The sequence below is a fragment of the Bufo bufo genome, chromosome 6 (assembly GCF_905171765.1).
Source record: "Bufo bufo chromosome 6, aBufBuf1.1, whole genome shotgun sequence".
Taxonomy (NCBI): domain Eukaryota; kingdom Metazoa; phylum Chordata; class Amphibia; order Anura; family Bufonidae; genus Bufo; species Bufo bufo.
In genome coordinates, this window is record NC_053394.1 from 36669447 (window position 1) to 36685645 (window position 16199).

Sequence of the window (16199 nt, forward strand, 5' to 3'; positions counted from 1 at the left end):
AAGGCAGTGGCCGGAAAATCCAGGGTCCGGCCACCACAAAGTGCTCTCCCCATAGAAGTGAATGGGAGCGCACCGAGCTCGCGCAGCCAACGCTCCCATTCATTTCTATGGGGCCAACGGAAATAGCCGAGCCAGTGCTTAGCTATTTTCAACGGCCCCATAGAAATTAATGGAGGGCGGTTTTCGCATGCGTATTGTGCCCTCAACCACTTTCAGTGCTCTGTTCTCAGTGCAGGTCCCAGTGGTGGGACTCGCACTAGCGATATGCCCCTATTGTCTGAGATGGGAAAACCCCTTTAAATGGATTCTCTGTGAATACAGAAGATTCATACTTACCTGTTCCCCACTTCTCCAGTCCTCAGCACTGCCTCCCGCATATCCACGTTCCGGTCCCTGCATTGTGTTTACATCCACACCAGCATGGGCATGGTGAATATGTTCCGCTGCAGCCAATGATTGGCTTCAGTGGAGACCAGGCCACAAGCAGCACATCACGGCTGAGGCCAGTCATTGGCTGCAGGGAACCATGTGACCATGGCAATGCTGCGGTGGATGTAAACACTGCATGATCCCTGGTAGCACAGTGACGGCTAAAGCAGCTCTGCAGTGTGAGGACTCCACCAAACAGCTCCTCATACCTCAGCTTCCTGCTCTGTACTTTGCATATTAGGCTACTTTCACACTCGCGTTTTGTGCAGATCCGTTCAGATAATACAGGCACATGCATCCGTTCAGAATGGATCCGTTTGTATTATCTTTAACAAAGCCAAGATGGATCCGTCTTGAACACCATTAAAAGTCAATGGAGGACCGATCAGTTTTCTATTGTGCCAGATTGTATCAGTGAAAACGGATCTGTCCTCATTGACTTACATTGTGTGTCAGGACGGATCCGTTTGGCTGCAAGCAGCGTTTTGGTGTCCGTCTCCAAAGCGGAATCGAGACTGAACTGATGCAAACTGAGCAGATCCTTTTCCATTCAGAATGCATTAGAATGCAAACTGATCCGTTTTGGACCGCTAGTGAGAGCCCTGAACGGATCTCACAAACGGAAAGCCAAAACGCGAGTGTGAATGTAGCCTTAGCTGCACAGTCTCTGCTTACAGCCTGAATATGCCAGTAACCGATCCCTTGTCCATACATCCTTTGTAATCGTAATTTCACCACCTTTAACAGAACTTTCTTCTTGCAGGGATATCCGCCAGGAGAGCTCCCGTCCCGCTCACGTCAGCTGGTACAGGATCTCGTTTGTCTATAACCACTATCTGTTCTTCGCCTGCATCCTGGTGGTGCTGCTGTCCATTATTCTGTATATTCTCCGATTGAGACGCATTCACAGGAGACTGGCGCGGGCCTCTGCCCTGGACTTGTTATTGCTGGAGGAGGGGGTGCATGTAGTGGCAGAGCCTGCTATTACCAGATAGTGCTGATCCACAACTGGGTATTGGGTTTAATATTGGTATTAATTGTTTTCTCTTTTGCTGACTGTCAGGACAAGCCTCTACACTCATGTGCACTATTTTTAATCAAAACGCAGCATGTGCTGGGTATGTTTTTTTTTTTTTTTCAGTTTTTTTTTCTACATAGGTCTTATTTTAGGACTTGAAAAATGCCAGACAAAAACATATTAAATTAAAAAAAAAGGCACAAAAACACATGTAAAAAATATGAACACATACTCTCTTTTTAAAAGCTTTAAAACTCTTAAAGCGTTAAAGCCCTTAAAGGGTTTGTCTCATTCAGCAAATAGCATTGGTCATGTAGAGAGAGTTAATACAAGGCACTTACTAATGTGTTGTGATTGTCCATATTGCTTCCTTTGCTGGTTTGATTTATTTTTCCATCACATTATACACGGCTCATATCCAGGGGTTACAGCCACCACAGTGGAGCACGATGCGAGGTGGCCGGGACAGGAGCTGCTGCACCTGCACGCTCCCACAGTACCGGCCACCAGAGAGGCCGGTGCTTTTTCCTATAGTGTGCAAGCACGGCCACCGCTGCTGGATTACAGGGTGGTCGTAACACCTGGAAACGAGTAGTGTATAATGTGATGGAAAAATGAATCAAGCCAGTGAATGAGACAATATGGACCATCACAATACATTAGTAAGTGCCTTGTATTAACTTTCGCTACATGATAAATGCCATTGGCTGAAGTGACACAACCCCTTTTAAAGGATTTGTCTCATAATTGACACTTATCAACTATCTTGTCTTATCGCTGGGACCCTACTGATCACACGTGTGTGCTACTGCTCCATTTAAAATCTAAAGGCCTGATAGAAACAGGTGAAATACAGACGTCCCACAGAGATTGAATGTAGCGGTAATGTGCTGTGGAACTGACGGTGATAGCGGAGTACAGCGCTCAGGGTTGTATCTGTCAGGCCGTAGCCTTTGAATGGAGTGAGAGAGCACATGCGTGACCACTGCTCCATCACACTCCCCATTCTTGAGATTATTGGGGTGATGAGGGTTGATCATGGGACATCCCCTTTACTGTTATTTTAACTAAAATCGGTAATCGCTCCAGACTTCTCAGCAGAAGAGAAAACACTGTGTGAAGGCAGCCATGTTGTCCTATATCTCTGCAGCCAGTCACTTAACTGACACGGTAAGCTAGATTCTGATACTGGTTCGGCTCATGACTTGCAGCCATGCTTCTGCCCCCAGCGGGCACTGGCTCAGACCACACATTGGCTGCCTATATGCACTTTGTATTGATGACCTGCATAAACATGTCCCTTATTTCTGCCTTGAGGCAGTAGATCACTTTATTGGGCTCGTTTTTTCTGAGCTGAATCTTTACATTCCAAGTATCTTGTGTATTTATAAGCTAAAGAAAAAAGTGAAGTTTTTTATTAGAATTATGCACCAGTAGTGATGTACGCGCTACCTTGTGTATACTGGTATGTTCCCCAGTGCCAGCCTGCGTTCTGTCTACATTAGCTGGCTGACAGTGAGCGCCAATGAGACAGGACGTGTGATCAAGCGTACAGTCCATGGTTCAGTGACCGCTCCTGTGTGACATTGTATGTACTCCAGTTTATACCAAACTGCAGCCAGCTGATATTGTGTGAACTCACTCCTGGTGTATGTATGTATATGCTGCCTTTGTTGTAGCAACTAGGGATGAGCGAATCGACTTCGAATGAAACATCGGAAGTCGATTTGCATAAAACTTTGTTTCAGTACTGTATGGAGCGAGCGCTCTGATGAGCCAAAGTTATTACTTTGCGAAGTTTCGTGAGACTTTGTGTAATAACTTCAGAAATAGATTTATACTGTAAAAAACCATTTCCCGAACTCCTGGTTCGGTTCCAAGGTACCACTTGGAACTGAACCCGTTTCCGCCAAAACAGAGATGTGAATGCAGCCTAAGACAGTGTTCTTGATTTTCTCCAGTGTGTCCTAGACCAGGCAGCCATTTTGCCAGGGTAAACCATTGACCTGGTGTTTCTCCCCCATGCTCTGGTCTTAGGCCTTATGCACATGACCGTATGTTCGGTCCGCATCCAACCTGCATTTAGATCCATTTATTTAAATGGGGACACTTGTCCATTTTGAGGGCAAGAATAGGCATTTGTAGCATACAGTAGCTCAGGACCTGTGGAAGGGAAAAAATGCGTGATGCACACAGCTGGGATCTGCGATTTGCGGACTTCAAAACGGATACAGTTGTGTGCATGAGACCTTAAGGGACACATGTTGAGGCAACTGCAAATTAATTGCTTGAAAGCCGCCCACCTGCGATGGCCAATAGCCGCACAGTTTAGAAGGTAGTGCCCACCAGATCTAAGTGCGGTTGCCTCATCTTCGTTCTGTCTCCTAATTATTCCGTTCTTTTTTTTTGTTATAGTCGTTCACCATTCACAGTCCAACATTTCACCTCCACTTTAGTCACCACCTTTCCTTTCGGCAGGTACCCCGGTGACTGAAAGAGTCCTTTGCTCAACGACTGCTCCTTTCCCAGCAAGCATTGTAATTAGGGATGAGCGAATAGACTTCGGATTAAACATCCAAAGTTGATTTGCATAATACTTCGTTTGAATACTGTATGGAGCGAGCGCTCCGTACAGTATTAGAATGTATTGGCTTCGGCTCATAGGAGCCAGTACATTCTAATACTGTACGGAGCTCTCGCTCCGTACAGTATTTAAACGCCGTATTATGCGAATCAACTTCGGATGTTTCATCGATTTGCTCATCCCTAATTGTAATCAGTGGGCAACTATAGATTTCAACAATAATAATCAATGTATCGAGTTCACAATCTAATAATACAATTTGATTCTCACCCTGGTTAAAATGTTAGAAAGAAAACAAAAAATTATTTATTGGTAAGAAACTAAAAACAGGGCAAACAAGCCCCTCACCAAGGTGCACTATTGGGGAGGGGGACAAGGTGTGTGTATATGTATATGTGTATATAATATTGTAAGGGATCGCTCTCCCTCAGGGGGTCGCAATCACAGATTTCTCGTCAGACAGTGGATTTACAGTTCAAATAATCATTTATTTTGGTATCAGCACAAACCTAACCATCAAAATAAACACCTGCCCGTCTGGGCTCTAACTAATACATAGTTTGTTTCCCTGACTCACCTCTAAGCTCAACTTGTACACAGAGTCTTAAGGTCCACCCTTAGCACATCTGGTCACGGAACACAAGTCAGGATAGGGAAGAGATTTGGCTACACATAGCCTCGTGGCCCCTCAGCTCTCCTGGCTGAGACCACCCAGAGCCTTTGTTTCCAAGTCTTCTCTCCACAGACTAACACACAGAGGGTTGGTTTTTACCCCTCCTTGATTACAGCAGGCCTCACCTGTGATCAACACCTGTACTGGAAGATCCCACTACCAAACCTATCCACCAGTCCAAATAAAATCCAGCCCAGAAAAAAAACGTAAACAAAACTATCTCAGCAAACTAAGCTTTGCTGAAACCTCTGCAGCTTTCTGCTTCAGGTGCACCTTAGCCAATACTCTGTGCAGTAATAACATAAGACTCACTCTTGTTTCACACAATGAGTGGATGTCTTGCACAGTGTGAATAAACAATCCACTGAGCAAAAGGCTATAGATGTACAGCCAGGGGCATTACTAAAGGCTCATGGACCCTTGTGCAAGAGTTCAGCTTAGGCCCCCCTTCCATCAGTGCTTTGTGGTCAAGGGCAGGGAAGCACATAGCCTTCGTGCTGCCTGAGGCAAAAATTGAATCGCCAGCCAGAGGTGTAACTTGACCTGCATGCACTTTCTATAATACAGTTATTATCTTATGCGGCACAAGGGTGTTTGGGCCCGGTAGAGACTGCTACCTCTGCACCCCCTATAGCTACACCCCTGCGTACAGCTCCAAGCGCATGGTAACCGGCATAGAGCTAAGCGATGGAACCGAAAGCAAATCACCCTGCCTGATGGTATCTAAATTGTCGTGCTCGACTCGTTTCCATGTGGGTGAAATTCCACGTTTCATCAGGAGCAGCAAAAAAGATGGTGGCTATTTGGATAGAGCTATCCGCTGATCGTTTTTGTAATAGTTTTTTACGCATCCTCTTTGTGTTCAGGAAAAATCACAGCATGCTCTATATTGTGCGATTTTTCACGCAGCTCTGGCTCCATAGAAGTGAATGGGGCTTGCGTAAAAAAACGGAAAGCATCCGGTTGCTTACTTTGCCACTACAGTCTAATGTACTGCAATGTGATATGTTCACCAGAAATCACGTGATTGCAGTTGTACAGGGTGGGCCATGAAGTCAGATGCGTTTCCCTTGTGCGGTTTGTACAGGATAATGCTTTATCGGGCCTCATTCATCAGCATGTCTCTATTGCCCATAGAACGAGATTCCTGGTAGTCTAGTGTTCCTGTGTATGCAGGTCAGTGGCGTCATGTGTGAATGTATTCAATTCCATGATGAATTGTGGGCGAGGAGACAGATGTACGCACAGGACTGCTTTGCTGGTCGATTTCTAGACCTTCCCCGTTTTGTCTTGGTGCAAAAGTGGTGTAAACACAAGATCTGTGTTTTTTTGCAAAAAAAAAAAAAAAAAAGAGACAACTGCAGGTTCAGGCACCCGTTATTGTCACAAACATCGATGAGAAGGGGGCGTTCACATGACCGTATCTGTTTTGCGGTCTCCAAAACTTGGATACCGCTCATGTACATTCTGCATTTTACAGATCAACACATCCCTTTGTAAGAAATGGCTACTCTTGTCCGACTCCCACTGATCAGCTGTTTTATGAGACCACAGATCTCTTACGAGTGATGCCTTCTCTTCACCCTTTACCTGCTCGCCGTTGACTTTGCAATGAAATTATAGTTTCTCCGTCCCTGCTGCAGTGCCGACGGTGAGCAGGTAAATGTCGAAGAGAATCCAGCATGAGTTCTGCGATCTCTTCAGAGATGCTGAGAGTTTGACCCCTGCCAAGCTGCACCCACAGCCACTTCATGAGCCAAAAAAATAAAATCTGCAAGATGGGCGCAACTAACCGTATGTCACAGGCAGAGTCCATGCAGCATTCACAGGAGAACCTACGTGAGCAGAGAGTTGTGGCCTCCAGTCACCAGAACTAACTTTAGGGCCATGTTCACATCTCCATTTTGGAGATCCGGTCAAAAAAAAGTCACATGCAACGTTTTTTGTCTAACCGAAACCTGGCATTTTTGCCTGAAAATGGCCAGATCATCGCCGGACCTCATTGCAGTCAATGGGGATCTGCCGGTGCCAGAACTGCAAGGTCTAATCGGTGGAGTGACCTGAAGGGTTCATAATTATAATGTTCAGATGTCTGAACTATGGAACATGTGCTGTCAAAGGTGTTCCTCCTAAACCTGACGGGCATAGCCGCTGGTGGAAACAACTTTCAGCGTCCTGTACAAACCACACAAGGATTCTCTTCTTTTTTTTTTTGCGGTCCACCCTGGATGTTTTGAGTCCAACCAAGCAGACACCAGCTGTTAGTGAGAGATTTGCTGCCGCCATCCACCTTTCTAGGTTGTATCATTACAAATTATACAGTTTTCCTATATACTTTCTGTATTGATTCTGCATAGTTTACAAGATCTCTGCTTTCTGTCATAAAAAAAAAAAACACACATCATCCGAGGTGTGTCTCATAACGAAGCCCGACAAGATCAGGACAGGTTTTAACTCTGAATATAGATTTTTTTCATTCACTGACAACAAGCAGAGATCGGAATTCCATTAGAACAGTGAATAGTTTACAGAGTGAATATGCTTTATGTACATAAAATGGGGAAAACCCCCTTTAATTTTAGGGAGGGGGTGTGTGTATGAACCTTCTTTCCGCACACAAGCCAGTCCACTGCCATTTGCATACTTGTCGGGAGGGATCAGTGTGATGGGGATCAATAAATGGATCATGTTCAGCCATTATCATCTGAATCCACCTCATATCTGGTATTTCATGTCCATGCTGTGAAATCTCATTAACTGCCATGTTAAAAGGGGTTACCCAGGAATATGAAAAACATGGCTGCCTTCTTCCAGAAACAGTGCCACACCTGTTCACAGGTTGTATGGGGTATTGCACCTCTATCACATTGTAAGGAGTTTTCCAGGAGCCCTGCCAATCAGCTGTATGAAGAGGCTGTACATCGGTCATGTGGCCTAGGTGCAGATCAGCCCCATAGAAGTGAATGGGGTTGAGCTGCGATACCGAGCACAGCCGCTATACAATGTACAGAGCACTGAGGAAGCTGTGGGGCTCACTGTAGCTCCTGGGGGAGCACCGCAGCTTCTTCAAACAGCTGATTTACTGGTGTCTCGGGAGTCAGACCTCCGCCGACCTCATATTTATGTCCTATCTTGAGGATCAATATGAAAATCCCTGATAACCCCCTTTAAATCCACTGCAATACCAGACAGGGTCTGTGGAGCGGTTTCTGGAAGAAAGAAGCCATGTTTTTCTAACCCCTTTAAGTGAAAGGGAACATTTCTTCTGAGCCGGCTTTTAATTTAATGTGAAATCTGTCCCGTGTTCTCATTGTTGTAATCATCTGATTAAAATTTCTTCAATTTCGAAGTCTCCTGGTGTCTGCATTTATACCTCTCCACGTAGGCCGCACAGCGAAATATCTCACTTAGGCCTCAAGGACATGACCGTGGCTGTGATCCACGTTTTTTTTGTGGATCGGATCAGGACCCACGCATCTCAATGGGGCAGCAAAAGATGTGGACATCGCACCCCCATGTCTGTGCTGTGGCCCCGCAAAAAAAAAAAAAATTAGAACATATCCTATTCTTCTCCATTTTGCAGACAAGGATAGGACATTTCTATAGGAGTCAAACATGGTGGCATGCACTCGGCCAGGATCCATGACCACAAAACACAGCCCTAAGGCCTCATGCACACAGCTATGTCCATAAGTCGGTCCGCAAAACGCAAATACCGTCCATGTGCACTTTTTTCTCACTCCCATCAATAGAAATGACTATACTCATCCGCAATACAGACCAGGATAGGATAGGAGATGGTCTGCAGAATGGCCCCATAGAAATGAATGGGTCAGTTTACATCCGCAAATAACACAGGGAAGAAAAATATGGCTGTGTGCGTGAGGCCTAAAATTCTATCAGTATTGTTAGTGGGGAAAAACAACGAGTTCTTCACATTATTATTTATTGCACTGTCCAGAAATACACAAAATAAGTTAAATCCACAACATGGCTGGAGAATCGTTGGCAAGATCCGAGCCGCCTCTACATTGGTCACACGCAACCGTATCGACAATGGGGGAGATTTAATCAAAACTGTCTGACTGAAAAAGTGGGCCTTGTTGCCCATAGCAACCAGCCAAAGCTCAGCTTTTATCTCAGACTACTGAGGAAAAAAGGAAAGCTGCCCTGTGATTGGCTGCAACGGGTAACAAGGACCCTTCTCCGCTAAGACGGCCCCAAGTAGCATTCATTTTTTACTACACATTTCATTCAGAACACATAGGGGGAGATGTATAAAAGCTGTCTGAAAGAAGAAGAAAAAAAAAAAACTGTCTTTGTTGCCCATGGCAACCAATCACAGCACAGCTTTCATTCCATATTTGGCCTTGATGAAATGAAAGCTGTGCTGCGATTGGTTGCTATGAGCAACAGAGGTTTTTCTTTCAAACAGTTTCAAAAATCTGCCCCATTACAAACTCCAGTCCATGTCTCCTAGGCCCGGGCTGTGTGCGCGCTGTACGTGGGACGGACTTGGTTTCCATTGTGGGACTGGTCAAAAAACGTACTGGGGTGTGGAAAATTCTCTCAGGTTGTCTAATAGATCCTGAGTGCAGGAGGGGGATGAGGATGACATCAAAGTGGAAACCTGCAACGAGAGGAATTAGCGTATTAGGCTCAAAAACACTAGGCGCAGGTCTGATGTTACTGTCCAAACGCATTACCTGTCACCAGCAATTTCCTATGTAAATCCCTTGTTGTGCAGAAAGAGAAAAACCCATGGCTGCTTTCTTCTAGAAACAGTGCCACCCCCTGTATTCAGGATGGGTCTGGTATTACAGCTCCGCTCTATTGAAGTAAATCAGACTAAGGTCGCATTCACACGACTGTATTGCCGTGCCTTTGTTGCAAACCCATTGACAGGGGAGGCACAGTTCAGCATGGACAGTGTAAAAATCCTATTCAATATTAGGGTGAATAGGAGAAGGGATCAAAAGATCCCATGTACTTGCCCCCTAAGGGGGCTAATAGATATTAAATAAAAAGTGGGGGGGGGAAAATATACACTGCTCAAAAAAATAAAGGGAACACTTAAACAACACAATGTAACTCCAAGTCAATCACACTTCTGTGAAATCAAACTGTCCACTTAGGAAGCAACACTGAGTGACAATCAATTTCACATGCTGTTGTGCAAATGGGATAGACAACAGGTGGAAATTATAGGCAATTAGCAAGACACCCCCAATAAAGGAGTGGTTCTGCAGGTGGTGACTACAGACCACTTCTCAGTTCCTATGCTTCCTGGCTGATGTTTTGGTCACTTTTGAATGCTGGCGGTGCTTTCACTCTAGTGGTAGCATGAGACGGAGTCTACAACCCACACAAGTGGCTCAGGTAGTGCAGCTTATCCAGGATGGCACATCAATGCGAGCTGTAGCAAGAAGGTTTGCTGTGTCTGTCAGCGTAGTGTCCAGAGCATGGAGGCGCTACCAGGAGACAGGCCAGTACATCAGGAGATGTGGAGGAGGCCGTAGGAGGGCAACAACCCAGCAGTAGGACCGCTACCTCCGCCTTTGTGCAAGGAGGAGCACTGACAGAGCCCTGCAAAATGACCTCCAGCAGGCCACAAATGTGCATGTGTCTGCTCAAACGGTCAGAAACAGACTCCATGAGGGTGATATGAGGGCCCGATGTCCACAGGTGGGGGTTGTGCTTACAGCCCAACACTGTGCAGGACGTTTGGCATTCGCCAGAGAACACCAAGATTGGCAAATTCGCCACTGGCGCCCTGTGCTCTTCACAGATGAAAGCAGGTTCACACTGAGCACATGTGATAGACGTGACAGAGTCTGGAGACGCCGTGGAGAACGTTCTGCTGCCTGCAACATCCTCCAGCATGACCGGTTTGGCATTGGGTCAGTAATGGTGTGGGGTGGCATTTCTTTGGAGGGCCGCACAGCCCTCCATGTGCTTGCCAGAGGTAGCCTGACTGCCATTAGGTACCGAGATGAGATCCTCAGACCCCTTGTGAGACCATATGCTGGTGCGGTTGGCCCTGGGTTCCTCCTAATGCAAGACAATACTAGACCTCATGTGGCTGGAGTGTGTCAGCAGTTCCTGCAAGACGAAGGCATTGATGCTATGGACTGGCCCGCCCGTTCCCCAGACCTGAATCCAATTGAGCACATCTGGGACATCATGTCTCGCTCTATCCACCAACGTCACGTTGCACCACAGACTGTCCAGGAGTTGGCAGATGCTTTAGTCCAGGTCTGGGAGGAGATCCCTCAGGAGACTGTCCGCCACCTCATCAGGAGCATGCACAGGCGTTGTAGGGAGGTCATACAGGCACGTGGAGGCCACACACACTACTGAGCCTCATTTTGACTTGTTTTAAGGACATTACATCAAAGTTGGATCAGCCTGTAGTGTGTTTTTCCACTTTAATTTTGAGTGTGACTCCAAATCCAGACCTCCATGGGTTGAAAATTTTGATTTCCATTTTTTTATTTTTGTGTGATTTTGTTGTCAGCACATTCAACTATGTAAAGAACAAAGTATTTCAGAAGAATATTTCATTAATTCAGATCTAGGATGTGTTATTTTTGTGTTCCCTTTATTTTTTTGAGCAGTGTACATATATTAAACGTTTAAATCACCCCCCTTTCCCAATTGAACATATAAAAATATATAAACAATAAAGAAAAAAAAAAAAAAAAAAAAGATATTAGGTATCGCAGAGTCTGAAAATGTCTTAAAGGGGTTTTCCCATCCCAGACAATGGGGGCATATCGCTAGGATATGCCCCCATTGTCTGATAGGTGCGGGTCTCACCTACAACGAGAACGAAGCAGGGAGATCTGTGGCTGGAGGACTCCGGATTTCCCAAAGTCCGTCCACCACCAAGCGCTGCTCTCATAAAAGTGAATGGGAGCACACCGCGCATGCACGGCCCACGCTCCCTTTCATTTCTATGGGGCAGACGGCAATAGCCGAGCCAGTGCTCGGCTATTTTCGCCGGCCCCATAGAAATGAATGGAGGGTGGCTGCGCATGCGCGGTGCGCCCTCCGTTCATTTCCCGGCTCCGTTCTCATTGTAGGTGCGGGACCCGCACCTATCAGACAATGGGGGCATATCCTAGCAATATGCCCCCATTATCTGAGATGGGAAAACCCCTTTAACTATTAAAATATTTCCTGTGCGGTGAACATTGTAACAAAAAAATTGAATAACCGTGATCAAAAGTCGCACAAAAACTACAGTTACACAAAAAACAAGCCCTCATACAGCTCTGTAGACGGAAATATAAAAAGTTATGGCTGTCAGAATATAGCGATGCAAAGAAAATTTAGATTTTTTTTCAAAGGTTTCTAAACAAAATAAAAACTATACTATACCATAAGTTTGGTATTGCCGCCATCGTATCGAGCCGCAGAGTAAGGACGTCAGGTCATTTTTAGAGCATAGCGAACGCCGTGATGTCAAAACCCCAAAAATCTTGGCGGAATTCTGTTTTGTTTTCAATTTTACCCCACAAAGAATTTTTTCTCCAGTTTTCCAATACAAGAAATGGTAAATTAAATGGTGGCATTAAAAAAAATGCAGCTTGTCCCGCCTAAAAATAATGGCTATGTGAACAGAAAAATAAAAATGTTATGGCTATTGGAATGTGGGAAGAAAAAATCCAAAATGCAAAAATGAAAATAGGGACTCCTATGTGTCTGTGGAAAGGGTGCACATGCGCAATTTCACCACGTGTTCAGCCTTAGGCTGGGTTCACATCTGAGCGTTTTACAGCACGTTCCTACGCGCTGTAAAACGCTCAACAGGCAAGAACCAATGCTTCCCTATGGGCATGGTTCTCACCTGAGCGTTTTACAGCGCCTACGAACGCGCTGTAAAACGCCATAAGCCCCAAGAAGTACAGGAGCTTCTTTGGGGCGTATGGTCGCGCGTTCCCGTACATAGACTTCCGGGAACGTGCAACTATGGGCGTTGCTTGTTGCCGTGTCTGTAAACGCGCGATTCAATCGCGCATACAGAGCGCTCCTTCGGTACGCTCAGGTCTGAACCCAGCGTTAGGCCTCATGCACACAGCCAGTGTGGGACTCCGTGTGCCGCCATACAGTGCTCCATTGGGTGCCGTATGTAAAGAGATGAGGGGGCACCACCTCTGTACATACGGCATCTCCTGGAACATACCACAACGGTTTCTTTGGCTCCATACAGAAGAGAACCACAATACGGCCGTGTGCACAAAGCATTAAACTTTTGGATCTAATTCCAGTCTTTTGCTTTAAAACGTATTAATTCATTGTGTGAACAAGGCCGTATGCGGGCCACGAGACATTACCTTATAAGTTTGCCGTTCCAGCCTCTTCACTCCCATAGGAACCGCACATACCAAATGGTGTCATTTTTCAACTGTGGTCCAAATAGTGGATTGACTTGGGATAAGATGGTCACCAGCCAACTACAGAGAAGAGACATCAGGAAGTCTTTACTGGTCCCAGTATAATCACATCTTGTATGGTTTCTCATCGTACCCATGTCTGAGCACGTGGTGCATGACACAAAGGGATCAATGAAATGGAGAACCTCAGTCATGCACTGGGTGGTACAAATACAACCAAGGGGTCTCGCCATGACTATCCCCTGTACTGCCCGTAGGTGCACATGCTTGGACAGCCCTCCATGGTCATCCAACTGAAATCCGAGGTGGAGATCCACACTGTAGGTCAATTTACACTGGAGCTGATTTTTGCAGCATCTGGATGAGCCTTCTTGAAATCTCAGCCGCTTTGCTGGTACTGTACAGCACTAAAGATTTGCCTTCAAGGCTATGGACACCTTCAGGACAATATTTTTATTTATTTTTTATGATTGCATTTTACTCATTTTGGGCTAAAAATCATTTACTGAATTGGTGTTTATTAAAAAATGTCATTGTCAACGGCTCATGTGTGGTCCTTATCTCTGATCTCCTGACAGCTCTAACACTATTTAGGCCATATTCTTTTCAGTTTGATAAGAGTTAGGCCGAATGCACACGACCGTGTTCCACGGCCGTGAGCGGTCTGTGGTATCCCGGCCTGGCATCCTGCTGAGAGCAGGAGTGCACGGTGTCATTGGTTGCTATGCCGCCGCTGCACTACAGTAATACACTGGTATGATCTATACGAGTGTATTACTGTAGTGCAGCGGCGGCATGAAGCGCGCGACCTCATAGCAACCAATGACGACATGCGCTCCTGCTCTCAGCAGGATGCCAGGCCGGGATACCACAGACCGCTCACGGCCGTGGAACACGGTCGTGTGCATTCGGCCTTAAGCTATAATGAGTGTTTATGAGGTCAGGAGATCAGAGATAAGGCTTTACATGAGCAGTCAGCTGACGGACAGTCCGCAAATAGACCCCTGTATCTCAAAAACTGCTGGAATTTTTTTTTTTTATAAAGACCAACTGAAAAAAATTGATTGATTTTTAGCCCAAAATGAGTAAAATACAATCATTAAAAAAACTGCCTCAAAGATGTCCACAACCTTTAAAGTAGTGCGGCTTTTTACAACTCATTAGAGTCACTTGGTAGGTACCTAATTAAAGGGAAGGTACTGTAATCTGCAGGCAGCAGGTTATAGAGCAGGAGGAGCTGAGCAGATTGTGTATATCTTGTATTTTGTTCATTTATATCCCTGCTCATTCTGAGCTTTGAAGTCCAGGAGGCGGTCCTATCAGTGATTGACAGCTCTCTCTGTATACACAGTCATAGAGGGAAGGCTGTCAATCACTGATAGGACCGCCTCCTGGACTTCAAAGCCCAGAATGAGCAGGGATATAAATGAATAAAATACAAGATATACCCAATCTGTTCCCATGAAATTAGACATCAATCTGCTCAGCTCCTCCTGCTCTATAAGCTGCTGCCTCCAGATTAGACACCACGTGCAACGTGACGGGTTCCCTTTAAAGATCAGCCCTTTCAGAAGAGCAGATACTTACAAGAGATAGCAGCATACGGCTGTGGTGACCAACATGGTGATGATGACCCTGAAAGAGGGGAAAGAAATTGGTCAATATGAATGCTCATCTAATATAATTAAAAGTAATACCCCACCTATAAAATTATGGGGGCCAATACTGTACCCCCTGCTCCTGTCGGTGCAGGGACCGGCAGGCAGCACAGCCCATAGACTTGCTTGGATTTGGGCAGCACAGCCCATAGACTTGCTTGGATTTGTGCTGTGGTTCATGCAGAGAAGATGGCCTGGGAACACCCATGATAAGAGAAGATCAAGAAGTGGATGCCGCCATAAACCAGCGCTGTGTCCCCTTCACGCTCAGGATCGCGGGAGTCCCAGATGTCGGACCCCCACCTTTCATAAAGTGATGGCATAGTTTATCTATCCTAGCTATATGCCGTCACTTTGTATTACAGCTCATGCACACGACCGTATGTATTTTGCGGTCCGCAAAAAATGCAGATGTCCGTGTGCATTCCGTATTTTGCGGAACAGAACAGCTGGCCCCTAATAGAACAGTCCTATCCTTGTCCATAATGCGGACAATAATAGGACATGTTCTATTCTTTTGCAGAACAGACATATGGAAACGGAATGCACACGGAGTAACTTCCGTTTTTTTGCAGACCCATTGAAATGAATGGTTCCACAAAACGGAACGGACATGGAAAGAAAATACGTTCGTGTGCATGAGCCCTAAGTCGGGAATACCCCTTTAACAAAGGATTTGTCAGTATGGATAGGGCCTGGGCTTGTAAGGATTTCCTATAGGTACCCCAATAGTCCCCCTCTAAAAACATACCCCAGCGTGACTCAGACTGGATGGTAGACTGCACTGGGGTCAGAGACTGATTACAAGGTGATCCATAGAAAGAGATGTAGCAGAGCTGAACTGGTGATTTAACAGCCCCTTCTGTGCACAGCCAGCTCTTGTTACTCAGCACTGCTACATCTGAGAATGTAGGAGAGGAGGTTACAGCAGGACTACTGCCTCCCATCATTTATAGATGGACCTACTACTACACCAGTCATCCGCACAGACGTGCAGTCATGGCGGTGTGTGTGGAACTACAAGTCTAAGCATGCAAAGATCTGGCGGAGAGTTAGGTCTGATCGCAGCCAATGGCCGGCGGCTCCATCACCAGTGATGCTGAGGAGGACCCCGCTTACCCTCTGTTAGGCCCTTTCGGGACGAACCAGGGGGCCGCGATTCCGATGATGCCCCAGAAGGTGGTGAAAATGATCATGGGCACGGTGAAGGAGTGCGCCGTCATGTTGGCGAGGATTACCGTCCGGACACAATGTATCGCCGCCGCACAGACCGCCGCTGTCACCTGCACTTCCTGCCGCCCTGCTATTGGCTGCCGCTTCTCCGTAGTCTGATCCTATTGGCTGCCGCTCCTCCGTAGTCTGATCCTATTGGCTGAGTCTCGTGTCAATCCTCACTGAGCATCTCTGATTCATAATCTACATCCAGGAGCATCATGTC

The 16199-nt window shown here is 46.1% G+C and overlaps 2 protein-coding genes across 2 annotated transcripts in view; one reads left to right on the forward strand and one right to left on the reverse strand.

The window, feature by feature from the left end:
• The window catches only part of ENTPD7 (ectonucleoside triphosphate diphosphohydrolase 7), a 28049-nt gene extending 25988 nt beyond the window's left edge, over nt 1-2061 (forward strand). The window contains exon 13 of the mRNA XM_040438682.1: nt 1193-2061. Coding sequence (XP_040294616.1) covers nt 1193-1424 — 232 coding nt within the window. The 3' untranslated portion in view covers nt 1425-2061. The remainder of the gene's footprint in view (nt 1-1192) is intronic.
• A 6578-nt stretch (nt 2062-8639) lies between these two features.
• LOC121005877 (V-type proton ATPase subunit e 2) lies at nt 8640-16057 on the reverse strand. Its single transcript, XM_040438683.1, has 4 exons — nt 15881-16057; nt 14691-14738; nt 13044-13163; nt 8640-9334 (listed from the first exon to the last, which is right to left on the reverse strand). Exons 1-3 carry the CDS (start codon nt 15982-15984, stop codon nt 13070-13072), a joined length of 246 nt encoding a protein of 81 aa, XP_040294617.1. The 5' UTR covers nt 15985-16057; the 3' UTR covers nt 8640-9334; nt 13044-13069.
• Nucleotides 16058-16199: the final 142 nt, after the last annotated feature.